At 36.2% G+C, this 18,184-nt stretch overlaps 1 protein-coding gene across 3 annotated transcripts in view; it reads right to left on the reverse strand.

Annotated features, from left to right (window-relative positions):
* The window catches only part of IDE (insulin degrading enzyme), an 80,697-nt gene that overhangs the window by 37,356 nt on the left and 25,157 nt on the right, over positions 1-18,184 (reverse strand). For all 3 annotated transcript variants that reach the window (XM_083363216.1, XM_083363217.1, XM_083363218.1), the window contains 8 exons: positions 17,932-18,101; positions 13,691-13,813; positions 11,896-12,008; positions 11,477-11,639; positions 6,587-6,679; positions 5,211-5,302; positions 2,822-2,902; positions 1,252-1,355 (listed from right to left, as the gene is read on the reverse strand). In XM_083363216.1, coding sequence (XP_083219342.1) covers positions 1,252-1,355; positions 2,822-2,902; positions 5,211-5,302; positions 6,587-6,679; positions 11,477-11,639; positions 11,896-12,008; positions 13,691-13,813; positions 17,932-18,101 — 939 coding nt within the window. The remainder of the gene's footprint in view (positions 1-1,251; positions 1,356-2,821; positions 2,903-5,210; positions 5,303-6,586; positions 6,680-11,476; positions 11,640-11,895; positions 12,009-13,690; positions 13,814-17,931; positions 18,102-18,184) is intronic.

Below are 18,184 nucleotides of genomic sequence, written 5' to 3' on the forward strand. Positions count from 1 at the left end.
GTTTGGGGTGTGTGTGAAAGCCCTAATAAGCAGGCATATACATAGAATGAAGGCTACTGCTAAGCTTGTAAGATATAAATGGAATTAAAATAAATAAATAAAAAAATAAATAAAAATAACAGAAACAAGAAAGCAGATTCATAAAAGAGGGTGGCAGGTGCTGCTTATTTTGAGTCTTCTCAGGGTTTATTCAGACACACCTCCCAATCATACCTAACAGGGAAAGCAATTTGTACTATGCGGAAGGTGGGAGGTATGCCTTTGTCAGTTTTGACTCCTGCTGGCTACCTAGATAAGTCTGTGCAGTTTTTTTGGCAATGTTTTTGGATATGGTTTGCTTTTGCCTCTTCTCTATGGCCAAGAGTGAGCTAGTTGGCTTCCACGCCTCAGCTAAGACTAGCATTCCGATCGCCCTCGCTCCCTAGTCCAGTGCCATAACTACTAGGTTGAATTACCTCTCCATAAATGCACAAACAGTGATGAATTTATTTAGAAAGGCAAAGTAATGTTTTGGATTCAGTTCGGAAAAGGTGCTTCAGAGCCTGCAGGAGTGGAAATGCAGCACCTGTAGGCAATTTATTAAAGCAGTTATGTCTGCTTCCAGGAGTTCTTGCCAGTTGACAGGCACTGCACTTGTGGTCACTAATGTTTTAGAAGCATCGTACAGCCCTATTAGTAAAGCTGAATGACAATCCCTTCCTAAAATCACATTTGAAAAACACATAATTCTCATTGTTGTTGTTAGTTGCGAAGTCGTGTCCGACCCATCGCGACCCTATGGACAATGTTCCTCCAGGCCTTCCTGTCCTCTACCATCTTCTGGAGTCCATTTAAGCTCACGCCTACTGCTTCAGGGACTCCATCCAGCCACCTCATTGTCTGTCGTCCCCTTCTTCTATTGCCCTCAACCTTTCCCAGCATTAGGCTCTTCTCCAGTGAGTCTTTCCTTCTCATCATGTGGCCAAAGTATTTGAGTTTCAACCTCAGGATCTGGCCTTCTAAAGAGCAGATAATTCTCATTACAATATAACAATTACTACTGAATGTTGCTAATTTATTACTCCAGGCAATGTCTTTACAAAGACATCTAAAGACATTCTAAAATGAGGAAAACTTCAGAAACTACTTTAGAATCTATTTGCTAAATCTTTGTTATTTGGCAATGAAATACAATTTTTATCTTTCAATAAGCATCACAATGTACCATTTATAAATCAGAGTAATACATCAGAATATGGCAATGCATCTTACCGGACATTTTCAGGTTTCAGTTTGTCCAATACCATTTCTATTAAATCTGGCCTAAATTCTTCAAGTAAATATTCAGCAGCAAGAACTTCTTCAATAGGATAGTACTAAAATAAAGTGTTACACTTTTAGTTTAGACTGAAAAGGATTTTAAAAGTGCTCAAAAGCAGTTCAACAAGGAATTGGCGCCATTTAGATCAGAAGGAAAAACATCCATTCTAATAGTCTTTTTTTAAAGAAAATTTTATTAAATGTACATTATTATTAAATGTACATTATTATTAAATGTGGCTCAGTGGGTTAGGACGCTGAGCTTGTCAATCAGAAGGTCGGCAGTTTGGCGGGTCGAATCCCGAGTGCCGCGTAACAGAGTGAGCGCCTGTTACTCGTCCCAGCTTCTGCCAACCTAGCAGTTCGAAAGCACGTAAAAATGCAAGTAGAAAAATAGGGACCACTACGGTGGGAAGGTAACAGCGTTCCGTGCGCCTTTGGTGTCTAGTCATGCCGGCTACATGACCACGGAGACGTCCTCGGACAAGCGCTGGCTCTTCGGCTTTGAAACAGAGATGAGCATCGACCCCTAGAGTCGGAAACGACTAGCACGCGTGTGCGGGGGAACCTTTACCTTTTAATTTAAAAACAAAAGTGGACATGATTCTAATATAGTCTTGACTTCTGCTGAGCCCAGACAGTTCTGCAGCTGCAGCTGCCTCTCCCTCAGGCTTGGCTCCCTTACACTCATTCCCCTCCCCCGCTACACTTCTCTAGGACGGTCGCGTATCACCTGCCATGTGGCAAAGTACCACAGGTGGTACTGCTCTAGACGTTCAGGCATTAGACTCACCTTGAGAGTACTAAAATAATGTAAAACCCAATACATAATGCAAAGAACAATGAAAAAATGAAACCTTTTAACATCGACCTGTTTAAGCAACAAATATTTCACTTCTCAGTTAACACTATGCAACTTAATTTAACTTAGTAAGCAGGTAAACGTATAATCAAATCACCTCTAATTGGAAAAGGAATGTTGCAAAATTGTTCAACAACAAGCGAGCCAGTTCTCTCAATCTTATTTCATGACCTTTCTGCATGAAGAAATTGGTCACTGTGCCATCAACAACTACCACTCTTTCTAATAGCAATCCTAATTTAGTTATGCATTTATCTGAACAAAGAGAGGGTTCAAGTCTTGTGAAGTACCAGGTATTGCCACTGTCTCTTCCTCTCTCTCTCTCACCTCAACTTTAAAGTATACACTCAGAGAACCCAAATACAACACTCCAGGCAGTCATTGATCCTGCTTTTATTATTGGAGCCCTGAATCCTGCAGAAAGATGGATAAGCATCCAAAGTAACAGGCAGCCCTATCGTCTCTCCTGCTGCCAATCTTAGCAACCTCTGTCTGCTTCAGGTACAAAAGCAGAGCTGTGCTTACAAGTGCCATTGTTACCAGTAACTTTTTCTCAAAAGTCCCAGAAATGTTAAGAAATGATACAATATTAAATACAATAGTGAATAGTCTAAGCTATATACTAACATAAATAGCTCTATAGTACAAGATGCAACTTACATGAATCATCCCTGCAAGTTTTGATGTATAACCTCTTGGTTTTTCTTTGTCTTTAAATCTGAATGCTACAGCATTTAGATCCTAACAAAAGAAAGAAAATAAGATAAAATACTCTTGCAGATACAGATTAATATATTAAATCACAGAAAATTCTTCTTAAACATAAATTTAGTTTGATTTCTGATGTTCAGAATTAATCACAGGAATGGAACTGGATGACTTCTTACATTATTATGAATTTCTACAGAGCATAATAAAAAAATATAATTCTTTACATTATAGGGATGCAAAGAAAACATTTTCCCAGTAATAATGATAAATTAATATGAGGTTTGAAGTGCAAGTTATTTTAAAGCTGAAATAAATACATATAGCCAATTCTCTGAATCATCTAAAAAAGTCCTATTTTTCAAAATTAAAATAGGATCATTAGCAGTTTGATAAACTATATGTATATTTATATAAATACCATTTTCTTGAAAAATGTTATTTCATTATTATTTTTGTCTTTCACAATTCTGGACACTTCCAAGAACTATGGCCATAGCTAAAAATTCTTGGATCTTAAATCCAAACATCTGGAAGGCATCTAGTTTGGAGCAGGCTGCATTAGTTTATTAATACAAAAGTTACCTAAAGTACTTATATAAAATACTATTAATATAAAATACTACTATTATTTCAAAATAGTTATTTCTATATATGGGAGGTTCACTCATTAAGACTATCTTTACAGGAATATCCAAACTAATGTATGGGTAACCACCACTGAATTCAGTTAAGTTTTACTATAAATTTGCATGGGTTATTCTTACTGAGTTCAGTTTTTCACAAACAAATTCTTTCTCTCGGTATATGAGCATTTTTGAGTATGAGATAATAATATAGTAATTCCCTTTTTTTCTCCTGGCTATGATCCCTGGCCAGATCTCTGACAATCCTTATTGACAGAGTATTCTTGGACAACATATAGTTTGATGTTAACTACTGCTGCCACAATAAATGCAGTTATCAGTTAGTGGCTTCAAGATTTGAGGCTAAAAAGATGGCATACAATCCATCTGTTCTACCAGGGAAATTTAATAAAAGGGGAAACTCTAATGCCCTATGGAAGATCCTTATACAGGTAGTCCTTGATTTATGACCACAACTGAGTCCAAAATTTCTGTTAAGTGAAACATTTGTTAAGTGAGTTTTGCCCCATCTTATGAATTTTCTTACCACAGTTGTTAAGTGAATCGTTGCAATTGATAAGTTAGTAACCGGGGTAAGTGAATCCGGCCTTTCCCATTGACTTCGCTTGTCAAAAGGTTACAAAAGGTGATCAGATGACCTTGGGACATAGCAATGGTCGTAAGTATGAACCAGTTGCCAAGCATCTGAATTTTGATCACATGATCATGGGGATGCTACAAAGGTTGTAAGTATGAAAAATGGCCATCACTCACTTTTTTCAGTGCCGTTTAACTTTGAACGGTCACTTAATGAACTGCTGTTGAGGACTACCTGTAATGGTTGCAGTAGTAAAGGACATGTTAGATTGATCCAATTTCCCTGGAATCACCAGCCAAAAGTGCTGAGACAGGAAAGTTGGCATTGCTGACAAATAACAATGTGGATGGGAGGTGGTTGCTGCTGGCCCTGAAAAGGCCCTTCTCAAGAGAGAGGAAGACACTTGCAGATTCCCAGGACCCTATGTCTGGGTGGCTTCCAGGGCTCAAGAGAGGGAATTCAGTTTGGAATGACACTCAATGTCATTCAATTTTTGTTATTACCAGGTTTTTTGCTCTGAGCATTGTCTGAATTTGCAACGAATCTAGAGGCACTCCAGATGTTCTTAAATTTTTGCTCTATTGGTTTTGTTCACAGTGAAGCGTAACTGTTAATAAAGACTAGCTGTAGCAACACTGTAGGGAAAAAAACCTAATCTTTAACAACTATGCCACCAATACTCTCCATGCTCCGGTTCAATTTTGGGCATTCCAGATTCAAGCCTGATACTATCTTGGGGATAACTTCATGGTGCCACAAGCAAAAACCTTAAAAAAACATAGTCTGTATTGTCTCTAGGGGCCTTTTTCTTCATATACAGGCCACCTGAGCTGTGTAGAATATTTGGGTTAATGTTTTAGCTTTAAAAAGCTTTAGTACTGGACGTGACATATCAGTTCACCTCCTTGGGAACTAAAAAAAACCCCCTTTGAATAGCCCTTGTAGATTTTGATGCTACTTGCTTAATATTTTATTCATGACAGGTTTTCTAAGATTCAATATCATGAAATACCAAACTAAAATGTTTAAGGTGCCTGTTCAATCCTGTTTTTAAAATGATAAGATTTTTATCATGCTCCTTAAGCTAATAGAAAATAATCTGGTAAAGATATCTTACCTTACATTCCTGAAAAACCCATTCTTGAGGTCCTTCTGTCCGTAGCTTTTGAATATATTGAAACATATGGAAAATAATATCTTCCACATGTACTATACAAGAAAAAAAACACAGGATTTTTAGTTTTGTTAGGCGAAAGCAAAAGTGTCACAAAAGTTCTAGGATTACAACTCCCGTACGATGTTGTTACTATACAGGCAATCCATGACTTACAACCACAACTAGGACCAAACTCTTCCGTCCTAAGACAATGCATTTGGAAAGTGCAATATCACACGATTGCATCACTTAGTGATAGCAATCCTAGTAGTTCCCATAACCTCAGATGTGCAGATCTGGAAGTGGAGAGAGTCCAGGTAAGGAGGACAGCAGCGAGGCAATGGGATTGGGGGGACCTGGGGAGGCCTGGTGTAGTTTATGCGTGAACTGGGGGAGGGTGCTGTAGTGTAGCACAAGCTCAGGAAGGGAAAGAAGGTGTGCAGAGTATATGCATGCATGCAAAGCTTCATATAGTTTTCAAACCAATTTGATTATCAGGAGCTGTTTTTCTTTCTAACTGCCAGCAGTATTTAGAACAGGGGTGTCCAATCTTGGCAACTTTAAGACTTGTGGACTTCCAATTCCCAAAATTGAATGGCTAACTGGGTCATTCTTGGAATTGCTGGATCATTCTTGGAGTTGAGGTCCAGAAATCTTAAGATTGCCAAGTTTGGATACTGCTGATTTAAAATATGAGGAATTATCACATTTGCAAGATCAGGAAAAAGCACACAGAACTGTTAGCAGCTTTCTGAAAAATAAGAAAATCCTTCTTGTTATAGTAAAGGTAGTCCTCAACCTATGACCACAATTGAGCCCCAAATTTCCTTTGTTAAGGTACAGAGTTGTTAAGTGAATTTTGTCCCATTTTATGGCCTATTTGCCATAGTTGTTAAGCAAATCACTGCAGTTGTTAAGTGAATGTTGCAGTCATTAAGTGAATCTGGTTTCCCCCACTGATTTTGCTTGTTGGAAGCCATCTGGGAAGGTTACAAATGGGACAGTGCAACTGTCATAAATACATGCCAGTTGCCAAGCACCCAAATTTTGATTATGTGACCATAGGGATGCTGCACCAGTTGTGAGTGTGAAAACCAGTCATGTCACTTTTTTCACTGCTGTCATCAACTTTGAACAGTGACTGAACAAATGGTTGTAAGGAAAGGACTATCTGTTTCTATGAAACTCCATGTGATTAAAGTCAATTAAATGTTTACATTTTACTACACTACAGAATATTTTTCCCAGTGGGATATATAAAAGGTCTTATAAGAGAAGTGATATTTAAATGATATTTAAGCCCTAGCAAAGCAAAATGATTGAAGGGATCCACTTACACAGTCCTTCTTCTGTAAGATCAACATTAATGATAAAAAACATGAAGCCTCGAGCACCTTCTTTCTGGCCACCAACTAGTGTGCTTACCCAGCCTATGATAAAAGCATATAATATACAATATTGCTTACATTTTTAAAAGTTATATTATTTTTAAGCAAACACTGACAATATATGTATTTTTGGTTAACAACTTTCACACATTATGACAGAATATTATAAATGGAACCAATAAAATGGGACCATTAGAGGTAATGAATTTCCAGAAATTTTGTCGCAATAACACTTCTATGAAGACAAATCAGCCGATTTTGAATATGAAACATATGTTTTGAAATCAAGACAAGACAAATCCAAACATGAACACTGAGACACTTGTTAGTTTTTAAAATATATTATGTACAATATGCCTTTGGCATACACAGAGTTAAAATGTCCATCACATTTAGACAAACAGAAATTTGATTGAATATACTTCAAAATGTTTTAAACTCTTTTACAAATAAAAACTTGTTTAAGAAAAACAAGAAGGTAAAAGGTGAAAACGGAAGAAATCAACTTGGTTGTAGTGTAATTCAGGAAGCTCTATATTGTGTATTTAATCTTCTACTATTATATCAGAAGAAAACTAGAGGGAATCAAGGTGTAGAAATTTTGCCACATAAATTTTGACAAACTTTTCTCTTAATTTGAAGCAGAAGCATCAACCACTTGGGGTCAATTGCTGGGGGAAATAAGCTAACATTTGTAAACTGCTCAGAGTGCTGTAAAGCACTGTGGAATGGTATATAAGGCTAAGTGCTACTGCAATTAGTTTAATGGTCTTCTAGCGTGTTCTTGGGATTCAGCATTTGCCTGAACTGGGTCAAGCTTCACCTGTTCATTTATTTTTTGAACCACTGCCATTTTCAAAATAATAACCAATTGCTTTCATGAAACTTTGTGGATTACTTTAAATCAAAATATTACAAAATACTTTATCCTTCTTTTTCTACCTTTTGCCATTTTTAAAAATACACAACTGTTTTCTCTAGATATAGTCATTTAGCTATGTTACACATGTACTAGGTTGTGTGGTATGCAATAACAATCACTGCATAGATGCATACAATTTTACAACTGATTTGTTTGTAATTTTTCATCTGATATAGATGAAATTATATATATAATTGTGTCTTATAACACAGTAAAGAATGACTTCATCCAACATAAGGCTCCAAGAATCAATTCTTAACAGTGAGCAAGAACAGCTTATTTACCAATACCTTTTGTTTTGTTTTGTTTTTTGAACAACCATCTGTGGATTTCCATATTTTTCCTATATCTACACAAAAGTTTAATTGGGAATCTTCTCCAACCAAGAAAGTTTTAAACCAAAAAATCCTTCTGAATACACTTTAAGACAAAATGTTGGCTTTCCTCTGTTACCTAGGAAAACACAGCCCTGCAACCAGGGATTCACAGACGTGTGTGTGTGTGTGTGTGTGTGTGTGTGTGTGCGCGCGCGCGGGTGTGCACACATGCGCATGCACAGGAACAAATAACAGTTACTAACTAGGAACATTGTTTAAAAATAAATAACTGAAGATCTATGTTGCAAATGGTTTGAATACTTCTGTGCTTTGAAGGAAATATATTCCATAGTAGCGGGTTATGTTGTCAAAACCATTCAGGAAATAATTCAACATTGGATAAGAAAACATGGAATGGTGTCTACTGTTTTGTGCCAAAAAAAAGTTATTTTACAGAAGAAAATTCTAAGTTGCTAAGAATGAAGAGACAGCAACATCTGCAAAATGTACAAAACAGCCAGTTATGGCAAAAGCAAAAGCTGAAAAAATGAATACCTACAGTATAGCTGAATGGCTTCTAATTTTATCATCTCTACTGAAAAAATATGAACTGAAGAAATCAAATTGTGAGGTATAGGAAAAATTGGTAATATAGCAATTCATAGTGCTGGGTTTCTAAATCCTGCCATTGTGGAAAGCAAAATCAGATGAAAGAGGATGGAAATCTATGGCTGTTCAGGCTGCCAGGTTACTAGAAGGCATGCATCTGAGATATCTTGGTTAAAAGTAGAGTGGGTGAAAGCAAATAAATTGGTTCCAGTTACATAGTAGACATTATCAAAGGCTAAATTATGGCATGGCCTGTTGCAGACTTAACAGCAGAAAATATTGCATGATGTGGAAATATATCAATGGAAGAGGTTCTCCAATGGGCAAAGGAGTTGTGAATGACCACAAGGCAAGCATATGCTTGTATGGTTACTTGTCATTAAGAATATTTGCCAGTGTATTGTCAGAAGCTACGCAGTATTTCACAGTTGAGAAGAAATTCTCAATTTCGACACAGATATCCAAGAGGTGAAAAATGAATGGCATGAACACGTACACACATTGTTATGTATGATAACATGCTATAATGTCAAATATGGCTTGTATGACATGGCACTAAAGGATAAACTCAAAAATATAAGGTGCCTTCATTACAGTTAGAAGTCCAAGACAACTGATATGGCAAATTCCCCAGAAATATGATGGTCTTACTTTACCCTTGGGAACCAAGGTTATCATGGCATTCATACATTTCTGGTTCAACTTGTCTAATCCTGGTCCCTTCTAAATCATTTAATTTTGCAGGCATTTTTTTCAGTCTTGGCAGATCTTACCTATGGAGAATTGATTTTTCTATTTTTAAATTGTAGAAGCATGCAGAGTTCCTAGATATGGATGATTTAGAAGCTCCTTAAAAAAAATTTAAATTGTTCTCCTTATAAAAATAAAGTCAACAATATTATCAGATATTATCAGTTTAAAAAGTGATAATATTACCAATAGGTGCTATATATGTTTTGACAGTTCTTTCATAAGCTTAAAATCCATTTTAGTCCTTTTTTTCCTCTTGATCAGACATGTCAAACACAAGGCCCGGGGGCCAGATCCGGCCCGCGAAGTGGTTTCATGTGGCCCGCGAAGCCATCCTGGAAACAGTGAGGGAACGGCCCCCACTGCCTTGGCCCTGGCCCAGAGACCCTCCTTCTGCCAGAAACCCTCAGATCTGTCTCACTCCTGCCCAGGCCCCCATAGGCACCCTTGATGCAAACAATGTAGAGCTGGCCACGCCCACTCAGTAGGCCATATGCACTCTAGCCATGCCCACCCAGTAGGCCACACCCACCCTGGCCACACCCACCCGGCCCCCTGAGGGCAACCGCAATGCTGATGCGGCCCTCAATGAAATTGAGTTTGACACCCCTTATTCTAATTCTATTAGGTTCTTCCAATACATTTTCATAACTAAATCAGCCAGATTTAAATTGGCCTCACTTCCAGAATTGAAGGACATTAGAAAGTTCCTGAAAGAGTCCTGCTAAGCATGGTGTTAAGTGTGATGCCACTGATGACGGAGGCAAAACTGCAACTAGCCATATATTTGATCAGTGTTCTTCAATCTGCAGGCCATCGTAAAGATGTTACTGCTAGATCCTTCCATCCTTCCGAGGTAGGTAAAATGAGGACCCAGATTGTTGGGGGCAATAAGATGACTTTGTAAAATGCCGCTTTGGGGTGGGGGGCGCGAAAGCCCTAATAAGCAGGCATATACATAGAATGAAGGCTATTGCTAAGCACATTGATTTGTGCTTTAGATTGTAAGCCGCCCTGAGTCTTCGGAGAAGGGCAGGATATAAATGGGATTTTTTAAAAAAAAGAAGATGGGAAAAGGAACATTAATACCTTCTTAGAAAAAAGGCTGACTGCCCCCTAACCAAGATTGTTGAACTACAATGCAGAAAAAGTGCAGAATGATAGAAGGACTTTGTCTCACTGCATTCAATATTAGGTATGTTTATCAGAATTACATGACTCTGAGATCCTAATTTAACCTGAATTCCATTGAGAATTCAGAACTGTCTTCAGTTAAAGAAAACAGCAAGGTTCAGCCACTGACACATAAGCACTGGCATAGACTACATAGATGAATCTGGTCACCAGTTGAACAAGTCTACTGAAGCTGCAAATCTTTGCCATGTGAATTAACTGGTATATGTAAAATTTTCTTCTAATAGAGACCTCTGCAGAGTCATCTGCCATATCTGGATTCCAGAAAGAAATGAAAAGGAAAGCCAGCAACACCATGGTTTTAGCTATAGGCATATTTTGAAAAAGCCAGGGTGCTTAGTATTAGCAAAAGTAAAATCAAAAACAGACTAGGGAGACAAATATGGTAATAGTGGGAAAATCAAAGTGTTAATGATGGAAGATTGAAGTACCTCTGCCTTTTCTTTTAGAAATATCAACCCCATGTTGCAGGAAGAACCTTTCGCTTCTTGAGTTTGTTTTCTGGCCAGCAAAGTCCTACTGAGGGAGCAAGAACCATCTAAATGGTTCTGCAGGAGTCTGTTGATATAGAGGATGCCTCTAATAATTGGGCCACAATTAATGGAAGTCTGGAGCAAATCAAGACGAGCATAAGAATACTTGCTGAGGAATTTGATTATTCCATAACCATCAATAACATTTCTCAAGGAAGTGCTGTCAGAAGATGGATTGCATCAGGCTTGATTAACCCATTTTTGAGAGTGGACACAAATTTAATATTATGACAGTCGGTCAGATATATTAAGCACAGAAATTGCTTATTTGTGGACCAAGAATATCAAGCAGAAAGATACAGGTGATCTTTTGGAAGCTTTTTTGGTGGGTCCTAGTCTCTTCTTTTAATACTTCTAGATATCTGTTAACACTACTAAAATCATAGACCCTACCCAAGGGCAAAATAAATAAAATGTGCTTAGATCATGAAGGCACTCTGCAGAAGCATTTCCACAAGTCTTAGTAAACAAGCTGAATGCAAGTAGCATGCCAGCTAACTTTGAATTATCTTACCTTTAGCTTTCAGTTCTGATAAAAGACTTCCTGGACCTTCATGCCCAATAAGGTGACCAAGATAGTGGCCAGGATTTGATTTGTAGTACTTCTGAAGATCTGGTATTGGAAATGTGACATACAGATTTCTAAAATCTTTAATAGGTACCACCTTGTAAAGTTGCTGTAAAATTTTAAAAAAAAAGAAAACAGGAAAGCCTTATTTAAAATTTGTTATTCTTGTAAGTTAAAGGTTAAAGCTATCAACTTAAGGAACAGTTCCTATAATTTCAAGAAATAGATGGTTAAACCTGTATATAACAATCTCCACTTATGATTTTCAGAGAATACTGAATACTATCTTGTTCCATCTACTGTTTAACAAACTGCTAACATCGAATGTTATTGCTTGACAGTAATCTTGAAAGTTTCAAACCCACTCGGAGATGTTCTTCTTGGAAGGGGTGCTCAGGGAATTCCGGTATTGGAACATTTTTATTCTTTACTTCAGAAAATAACTTCACCACCAGATTGGTTAGCTCGTCTAAAGATTCTGCAAAAAAGAAAAGAAAAAATGAATAATTAACAGCAGAATCACTTACTCCAGGCCCTTAAAGTCTGTTGGATTTTAATTTCCAGAATTCTAACCTATTGGGAATCCTGATAATGTAACTCTTATACATTAGAAGATTTCTTATTGGAAAAAATATAGAAAATAAGATCATTTATAGACTTCTTAACCTCTCTTGTCAAGGAGCTCTAGGAGCCCTATCTTTTAATCACACATCTAAAAACTTAAGAATACATATTTCTTATTGCAGAAATTCTGTATCCAGAATTCAATCAGTTTATTTTACACTGCATAATATAAATAAAATCAGATCTCAAGAAGGAAGGAGGGAAATTCAGGAAAAAAGCCCACAATATTTTAAATGCTCATATAATATCAAGACCACCTATTAAGGGTATATATACAAACTGTTAATATGATACAGAGACAGAACAAAGAAAATAATGTATGACAAAATGGATGACAAACTTTAAAGAAACTATTACAATGCAACCATAGGAAGAATTATGAACTAAATATATAAAATTTACACCAAATTATAACTTTCAAAAAATTTTTTACAAAATGTTTTATAGGTGGTATACAACTACGTCAACAAATATAGACAAATCAGATAGTAATAAATGTTAGAAATTACAAGAAATAGAAATATCATAATGTTATATATATTTACAAAACCAAGAATATATTTTGCTCAACACTGGAAGAAGGACACAATCCTGACAACATCTGATTGCAAACCTAGGACTGTGCACAGCAATCGCAAAACTAACATTACACTTACACAATACAAGTTTAACTAAATTTAAATAAAAATGGTTCCCATACATCAAACACACTACACAGCATGGTGAACATAACCATGTATAGTTTCATTTTTAAGGGGGTCTGAAAGTCTACAAATATCACAAAGATTAACAAATGTATAAAATGGTGCAAATTAGAAACCAATAGTAATAGTAGTAGTAGTGGTGGTGGTGGTAGTAGTTATTATAATATTCAGGTATTTTATCTTTATTAAATTTGATTTGCCTATCTTTTACCTTTTATTAATCTATATCTAAACTAGAGCAATACAATAGAAATTTTAACACTAATTAGTTTAAGATTAAAACTATTATGACATTATTGATACTTTGATGTGAGTGCAGTGGCTCTTTATTAATATATTAATATATATTTTAATATATTCAGATGAAAAATCGAATAGTTTTACGGTTAGAATGTTAACATCCTAAATTTTACTTAATATTGACAGAACTGTTTCTTTCCTTTCCCTCTTTTCAATACTTTAAGCCACCTAAATAATACAATGTTAATAATCTTAATCATATAAACATTGTTATATTGAAACAATACAATGAAACATGGTTTATAATCATACTCTAAAAATGATTTTTTTTAAAAAACGGTGGTGACATGAACTTAAAGAGCAGTGATGCTAATAGCTACAGAAGGCAAGAATAAATCTGCAAAATAATACTGAGTGCTTTGCATCTGTGTTCTAATATTTTTATGTGTTATAACCAGGAATGTGATTTTTATTTTACTCTTGAATATGAAGCTTGCCTTGTGTTTAATTTCCTAAATGATTTATTATTACATAAATTATTAACAACATTTAAATATTTCAAAATAATTCTCACAACGCTTGCCATTCTTACCCCGTCCTAAAACACAAACAGCCATTAAATTTGATGAATAGTAAGTGGAGTGAAACTTCAAAAGCTCTTGCCTTACATCTACTCCTTCTTGGTTTGGCTTAGTTTCCAAAGTGTACTTGTTCCCTACAAAGCAAGAGTAAATATAAAGGAGATGTTAAGAGAAAAAAAGTTACAGCAGGGAATGAGACATTTATTCTCATAAACTGTACAATCATCTGAGAAGCTGATGAGTATATTTTTCATCAGATCATCCAATGAGGTTGGGAAAAACTCCTGGGTATCTCCTGGTCAATAGGCATGGAGCTCCTATCCGTGTTTTTCATAAGATTGTGGAGCTTCTGTTAGGTACATTAAATTTATACAATATGAATGGGGGGGGGAAATTGTAACTCGAAATGTAGAACTGAACTTTTCAACCAAGAGAAAATAATAGAGGTCTTGCAGTGATCTCTACATTACCTGTAGAGGTCATTAATTAGCATCCTCAAACCCAGATGGAAGTAAAAGTATTATGCACTTATCATGTCAATCAGCCTGATTCAAAAAATCATGGTTTCTTGAAGCAAAAAAGAAGAAATTGACTAATGTTTCCCTTTTACTCAGGCAAACCCTAGTTTATTAAGTATATTTCTCAGGGTGTATGAACTGTGAACCTATTGTTAAATATTCACCAAAAATTGAGAACAAGCTATGCTTTGTGATCCTAATGTCTTGAGAAAATTTAAATCTATAATCTGGTAAATTTCAGTATTTATTGATGCTGCCTGACTCCAAGAACCCTCTGAATGGTTTAGGCTATTTGTTTTTTTAAAAAACCACAACTTAAAAGAAATAGGGCCGCCTGGACAAAGGCACATAACTTTAAAATATTGGACAGAGCTCCCCAAATTTCCAGATTTGGGAATATCTTAAGAAAACTTTGTTATTATGAATCAGTCTTTTCTTAAGCCAATTAAACGAACTTCCTTCCCAATCCAATGCATTGTAATCTCTTGGCCAAGGAATAGTGGGCACTAAGGGCTCTTTTTCACTGCTGCCATGACCTGTTTGTCTCCTGCGCTGCAACCCACTGGAAATGAAGTCAGCTTTAGAAGTATTTATCTGGATCCATTCTCTCACCATTTATCTGGATCCAGCCTAACCATACTTTGCTTTGTCTGCAATGTACGGTGAGAAGGAAAAATCCTGAAAACACTAAAGTTTCTATTTTTATTTCTGCCTGCTAGATCAGAAGGGTAAACCGGCAGAACTGTTGCCAATGTCAATGCAGTCTGTCAGGGAAAAATCTTCACTTAAGAATCTTTAACATTGTAGTATTCAATTGATGAATGTAAAATGAAAAAGTCCAGCTTCTTATGGTCTTCCATGGGAAGGTCCCTTCTGATTGGGGCAGGCAGCCCAACAACCCAGGATGAATTGGAAGGCAGTGCTCAATGACTGGAGAAGGATGGCTGGGGAATGAATTGTGGTCGGCTATCCTTGCAACTCACTAACTTCTTTTTGAGCAATGAAGTTTTAATATTCTTCTTCATTAATGTAGGGAGAATAATTTCTAGAATTTAGTTTGAAAACTTGTACTGTCAAGACAAAATGTGAAACTTTGTAATATTTCACAGTCATTTTCTTTTTTCTGGCAGTGAAAAAAGAGAAACCAAAGCTAGAATGTCTATTTCCAACATGTTATCTTAAACATTACTGTTATACAAAATAAACCCATCACTCCAAGATGATACACTATAATAATGGTAAAGTTAAGACAAGAAACAATGAAACAAAATAAGAAGAACACAGAAATATAAAACAATTCACTTGGTTTATGAACTGTTGTAATTATATCCAAGTATGAATATAATTAAGAACAGTTATTAAACATAACTCATCAAGCCTACACACACACACACTGATTACAGGCTACCATTATAATAACAATATAATGACCCTGCAGTACAGGTATTTAGCTTTGCTTTGCTTTCAAAAATGCAAATATTAAGAAAAAAATAAAAACAATTTAAAAGGGTTTTCTAAATAGCATACACAACAAAAATGAACTTTTAGCCAATAACACTGAATGAGTGCAGTGCAATTCCTAACCTAGTTCTGAAGATTACAAGGGCTGGATGTGGAAAAACAGGATGATTTAACCCAAGGAGGATACAGTGGCAGTTGATTCAGACTTTCTTGACTCCCAAGACAATCCCAACCTTAAGCCTAGAAGGGAGCCATACTCTCCAGGAGCTCATCCATAACTCCTAAATTAACAGCTCCTACCAAAAGAGCATGTGGAATCCCCTTTACTTAATTTTGGCTGAGGTCCCAATTAAATCTATTATTGGAACAAGCACTAGGCAAGTCACTCATGTCCTCCTCACCTCATGTTTAGCTATGGTAATAGATGGGCCTCTAGTCAAAGACCATCTGGAAACAGCATCTGGTACAGAATGCAGTTGCCTACTTGTTAGTGGGAATCCTAATGTTATCACATCACACTAGTATTTGGGTCACTACACTGATTGCCAGTTTGTTTTCAGGTTCATCTTAAGTTAGTAATTTATGAATTTATGAATTCCTAAATGTTTAGTTATCTGTGAAGCACTTACTCCCACTAGAATCTTCACACCTAAGTCATGATGAGAGGATGCATATCATAAAACCTATAGGTTTAGATCCTTTGATTTTGATGCTTTAGCTTGTCTTGGTATAATAAATAATGCTGATGAATAGATGAATGTCACTTACTGTAAGTATGTTATCACAATTATTTATAGCTAGATATTTCTTCCATTTCTCATTCCCTTCCTTTTTTTTCTTACTTCCATTGTCAATGAATCAGCAAGAAAATGGTAAGAGAATACCCGTCTGACCTTGATGAATATAGTCAGCATGGATTTGTTAAAAACAGATCATGCCAAACCAATCTTATTTCATTCTTTGACAAAGTGACTAAATTAGTAGACCAGCAAAATGCTGTGGTCATAGCATACTTAAGACTTCAGTAAGGCATTTGGCAAAGTAAGGCATTTGACAAACTACTTCTTGGTAAGCTAGAAAAATGTGGGATAGACAGCATCATCACCAGATGGATTTATAACTGGCTGACAAACTGTACTGAACGAGTAGTCCTTAATGGTGCTATATCTACATGGAGGGAAGGAAACAGTCGGGTACCACAAGGTTCCATCTTAGGCCCAGTACTCTTCAATATCTTCATAAATGACACTTAGATGAGGGAATAGAAGGGGAATGCATCAAATTTGCAGATGACACTAAGCTGGCAGGAATAGTAAACACCCCAGAAGACAAGCTCAGGATTCAAAAAGATCTTGACAGATTTGAAAAATGGGCCCTATCCAACAAAATGAAGTTTAAGGTTTTTACTTAGGCAGAAAAAAAACAAAGGTACAAGTACAAATTAGGTGAAACCTGGCTCAAGCAGTAACTGTGAGAGGGACTTTAGAGTCCTAGTGGACAATAAATTAAATATGAACCAGCAGTGTGCAGTAGCAGCCAAAAAAGCTAATACAATCCCTGGTTGTACAAACAGAGGCACAGAATCAGAATCACGTGTTGTAGTTAGTACCACTTTATAAGGAAGACTACGCCTGGTCATCAAATTACAAAAAAGACGTTGAGACTTTGGAAAAAGTGCAGAGAAGGGCAACTAAAATGATTAAAGGCCTGGATACTGAAACATATGAAGAATGATTGCAGAAATTTGGTATGGCTAGTCTAAAGAAATGAAAGACAAGGGGTCATATGATAGCAATATTCCAGAATTTGAGAGACTGCCACAAAGAAGCAGTCAATTTATTATCCAGCACCAGAAAGCAAAACAAGAAACAATGGATGGAAAGTAATCAAGGAGAGAAGCAACCTGGAATTAAGGAGAAACTTCCTAACCATGAAAACAATATACTAGTGGAACAGCTTGCTTTCACAAGTTGTGAATGCTTCATCACTGGAGGTTTTTAAGAAAAGACTGGACAGCCATTTGTCTGAAATGTTATAGGGTCTCTTGCTTGAGCAGGGGGTTGGACTAGAAGACCTCCAAGGTCCCTTCTAGCTCTATGCTGAATCAAGGAAATTTAATTACCATAATTCTAAAGGCTGCAACATCAATAAGATTCCACAACCTACCTATGCCATATATCTTTATTTGCATGATAACTGAATGCTTAGAAAGATGAGAAATCATATCCTTATAGCGTAAGAGACAAATAATGTAAAATTACTTTCTTAATTACCTGTGCCAAATTTGCTAAATGGATGATTAGGATTTCCAGTAGCCTTTTCTAGTTGAAATAGTCTCCATGAATCATTCATTAAATTCTTCTCATGCTCAGAATCAACAGCATTCACTTCTCTATCTTTGCAGCTTTCATCAAAGAGAGGGCACAAGAAAAATTGGGCAAACCTATACAAAGGAAGTTCCATATTTTCCAAATTAATGTACTGAAATACAATAACATTTTTAAAGTTTAAAATAACAAGTATGGG

Source organism: Vipera ursinii (genome assembly GCF_947247035.1).
Source record: "Vipera ursinii genome assembly, chromosome: 5".
NCBI classification, from domain to species: Eukaryota; Metazoa; Chordata; class Lepidosauria; order Squamata; family Viperidae; genus Vipera; species Vipera ursinii.